Here is a 3,472-nt window from a genome sequence, read left to right on the forward strand (position 1 = left end):
TGTTCAACCTCTCTGCCAATGTTTCAATATCAGATTGAGCGTATGCGTTTATGAGCACGCGCCAGTTGACTGAGCGACGGCTCTGCTGAAATACCCCAACTACCTTGCTCTCTCTTGTCCCACCTTCTACGTGTTCCTGTGTTCCTTCTCAATTTTTGAAGAAACAGGCATTGTCACCATCTCAATGGGAGCTCTCTCTTTAGTACCCTCGCTACACATGTCTGTACTGTGAATGTGTACGAATGTCTAGGCTCAGCTGTAGCAAACTGTATGAGATTTACGTAACAGCTTTTATATGAACTCACTACCCATTGTTTGGGGCGGAACCTTACGTGTTGGCAACTCTGGGTACCGCTGGTGGGCTCCTCTGGCTGGAGGGAGGTGGGTACCGCTGGTGGGCTCCTCTGGCTGGAGGGAGGTGATTTTTAAAATGCCCCCCCTGTTTAGTGCCCACCCATGTTTTGTTTAGCATTTCCGCTCCACCCACTCTTTAACCCTTGTGTCGCCCTTGCGTTCCGTGCATACCCCTGTGTCCTGCGGGTCAGTTCACGCCTTGCTGTGTACACCCCAACTCGTTCGTGTCGGTGAGACCCAAGGGGAAAGGGGTGGGGTGTTATCTAACCGTGGGACATAGAGACCCAAGGGGAAAGGGGCGGGTGTTGTCTAACCGTGGGACATAGAGACCCCAAGGGACGGGGCAGGGTGTTATCTAACCGTGGGACATAGAGACCCCAAGGGGGAAAGGGGTGGATGCTGTCTAAACGTGGGTAAGAGAGACCCCAAGGGAAATGGGAGGGTGCTGTCTAACCGTGGGTAAGAGAGACCCCAAGGGACGGGGCAGGGTGTTGTCTAACCCGGGGAGACATAGAGACCCCAAGGGGAAAGGGGTGGATGCTGTCTAAACGTGGGTAAGAGAGACCCCAAGGGAAATGGTAGGGTGCTGTCTAACCGTGGGTAAGAGAGACCCCAAGGGACAGGGCAGGGTGTTATCTAACCGTGGGACATAGAGACCCCAAGGGGAAAGGGGTGGATGCTGTCTAAACGTGGGTAAGAGAGACCCCAAGGGAAATGGGAGGGTGCTGTCTAACCGCGGGTAAGAGAGACCCAAAGGGACAGGGCAGGGTGCTGTATAACCTCGGGTAAGAGAGACCCCAAGGGAAAAGGGGCGATTCTAACGCTGATTCTCTACCTAGGGACAATGGGTGGCGCATCGACCGATATGCTAACCGTGGGTGACAGAGATCGTTTCCCCCCCCCCCCCCCCGGGTCAGGCCGTCTCTTCTTGTGTAAACCCCCAATCGGCGCACGTGGGACAGTAAGCGTGGGTGCAGCGTTTGCATACGTATCTCTTACACCCGCTGCACACCGTGTGGGTTTTACAGTCTTTCTTGGGCGGGCAGCTCTGACACCTCTTCCTCTTACTGGCAGGGGCAGGGCCAGGGGCACGGGCAGCGGCTTCCAGGCCCTCGCGGCGATCACCTGCTCTAGCGCCCTGCGCGGCTTTCACGAGCTCAGCGGACGAGCGTGTGCGCGGGATACGCGCCCTTCTTTCCATGAGCGGCTTCACGAGAGCTTTTCCCAGCTGCTCCAGGAACACTCTCCTCTTGTTCCGCTTACGGGTCATCCAGCCGGGGTTGAGCTCCCTCCATATCACGAAGGCGTTGTAAGCGGACACGTCGATTATGTTGTGGAACACCACCAAGGGCCAGCGGGCCGTCATCCTCCTGCAGCTGTAGGTTCCGACCAACTTGTCTAGGTTGTCCACCCCTCCTTTGTTGCTGTTGTAGTCCAAGATCACGGAGGGTTTCCTGTCCTGGCGCTCGCTCACGTGGGCGTCTGTGTGCAGCGTGCTCAGCAGTACCACGTTCTTGCTTTTCTTGGGCATGTAGGACACTAGAGTGGCGCTCGGTGTGAAAGCGAACCTGGACGAGAACACCTCTCGGCCCTTGGTCGCGAGCAGCGCGGCCGGGAGCTCGGGCTTGTTCTTGCGAACCGTGCCCACCATCGTGAGCCCCCTGGCCAGGAGCCGCTGTCCGAGTTCGTAGGAGGTGAAGAAATTATCGCACGTCACGTTGTGTCCCCTGAGCCCCTCTGTCACATCGAGCACCACCCGCATGCCCTGGTTCTTCTCAGGTCCGCCCACGGCGGGCTTCCCGGTGTACACTTGCATCTTCCACGCGTAGCTGGATTTTGCATCGCACGCTACCCACGACTTGATCCCGTACCTCGCGGGCTTGCTGGGCATGTACTGGCGGAAAGGGCAACGACCTGGGGAGATGAGGAGATATGATGATGATGATGATGATGATGATGATGATGATCATGCTAGTCACAGGGTTTTGGGCGGCCCTAGGTTTTCCTAGAAATGCACCGCTGCACCGCTAGCGTGCGTTTGCGCGTGTTACCCGTGCGTTACCCACCTCTGAACGGGACAAGTTGCTCGTCCACCGTAACGTGAGGGCCCGGGTTGTAGAGGAACGGGAGCCGCTCGGACCACTTGTCCCAGACCTCTCGTATGGCCGCGAGTTTGTCCGTTGCGCGTCTCTCCAGGCGCGACTCGCGGTCGTCAAATCGCAGCAGCCTGGAGTACGTGTGAAAGAGTTTCAGAGGCATGGTGGCGCGGAACACGGGCCTTCCGCTCTCCGCGTCCCACAGACTGGCCGCTGCCTCGCCTCGGGACCTGAATACGCCCGCAAGGATCAGCAGCCCCACGTATGCGCGCAGGTCGATCGCATCCATCGCCTTCCAGCCGTCTCCGTATTTCCGAGTGCCCTCCAGGTTTGTCATCTCCAGTACCACGCTTTCTATCGCGGGTGTGATGAACAGCAGGAACGCGGAGGCTACGTCCCGCGTGTGGGAGACCGCGTGCTCCGTGGGGCCCGGGGGCATCGTGGCCGCCACGTTCGCTCGTGGCGGCCTGCCCTGTTTGGGACACGCGACCGAGGACCACGCGATTGCTCCGTTTTTCGACCGGAACGTATCTCTCTCCGCCTCGGGAGCGTATCGCTCTTGTTCCTGGTCCGACGAGGAGGAGGAAGCCTCGTCCTCCGGCTCGTGTTCCTGGTTGTCTTCTTCCTCTGACACTTCCTCCAGTTCCTCGCCCTCCTCCTGTTCCTCGCCCTCCTCCTGTTCCTCGCCCTCCTCCTGTTCCTCGCACTCCTCCTGTTCCTCGCCCTCCTCCTGTTCCTCGCCCTCCTCCATGGCATGCCTGCGATTCGCAAACATCCGTTCTAGAACCTGTTTTGCGGTGCACCTGGCGGCTCCGGGCATCGCTTCCGAGCCCTCCTCTGACACGTTCTCCTGTTGTTCCTCGTCCTCCTCCTGTTCCTCTTCGTCATCGTCGTCCTCATCTGGGACGGACGGGCGATTCGCCAAAATCTGTTCTAGTACCTGTTTCGCCGTGCACCTAGCGGCTCCTGCCATCGCATCCGAGTACTGGACACCGAGCCAGCGGGATGTACACACGCACGGT

The 3,472-nt window shown here is 58.7% G+C and overlaps 1 protein-coding gene across 1 annotated transcript; it reads right to left on the minus strand.

The window, feature by feature from the left end:
- Positions 1-1,259: 1,259 nt before the first annotated feature.
- On the minus strand, positions 1,260-3,472 carry LOC114840729 (piggyBac transposable element-derived protein 4-like). The gene is made up of 2 exons (XM_034291287.1): positions 2,421-3,472; positions 1,260-2,268 (listed from the first exon to the last, which is right to left on the minus strand). The coding sequence occupies exons 1-2, from the start codon at positions 3,421-3,423 to the stop codon at positions 1,268-1,270; spliced, it is 2,004 nt and encodes a 667-aa protein (XP_034147178.1). The 5' UTR covers positions 3,424-3,472; the 3' UTR covers positions 1,260-1,267.

Source organism: Esox lucius, unplaced genomic scaffold (genome assembly GCF_011004845.1).
Source record: "Esox lucius isolate fEsoLuc1 unplaced genomic scaffold, fEsoLuc1.pri scaffold_42_arrow_ctg1, whole genome shotgun sequence".
Classification (NCBI taxonomy): Eukaryota; Metazoa; Chordata; class Actinopteri; order Esociformes; family Esocidae; genus Esox; species Esox lucius.

Bases quoted from the DNA above. Each gene is read 5' to 3' on its own strand.
- LOC114840729 (XM_034291287.1), bottom strand. From the start codon at position 3,423: ATGGCAGGAGCCGCTAGGTGCACGGCGAAACAGGTACTAGAACAGATT. The intron at 2,269-2,420 runs GTGGGTAACGCA...TCATCTCCCCAG, and splicing joins GCAACTTGTCCCGTTCAGAG to GTCGTTGCCCTTTCCGCCAG.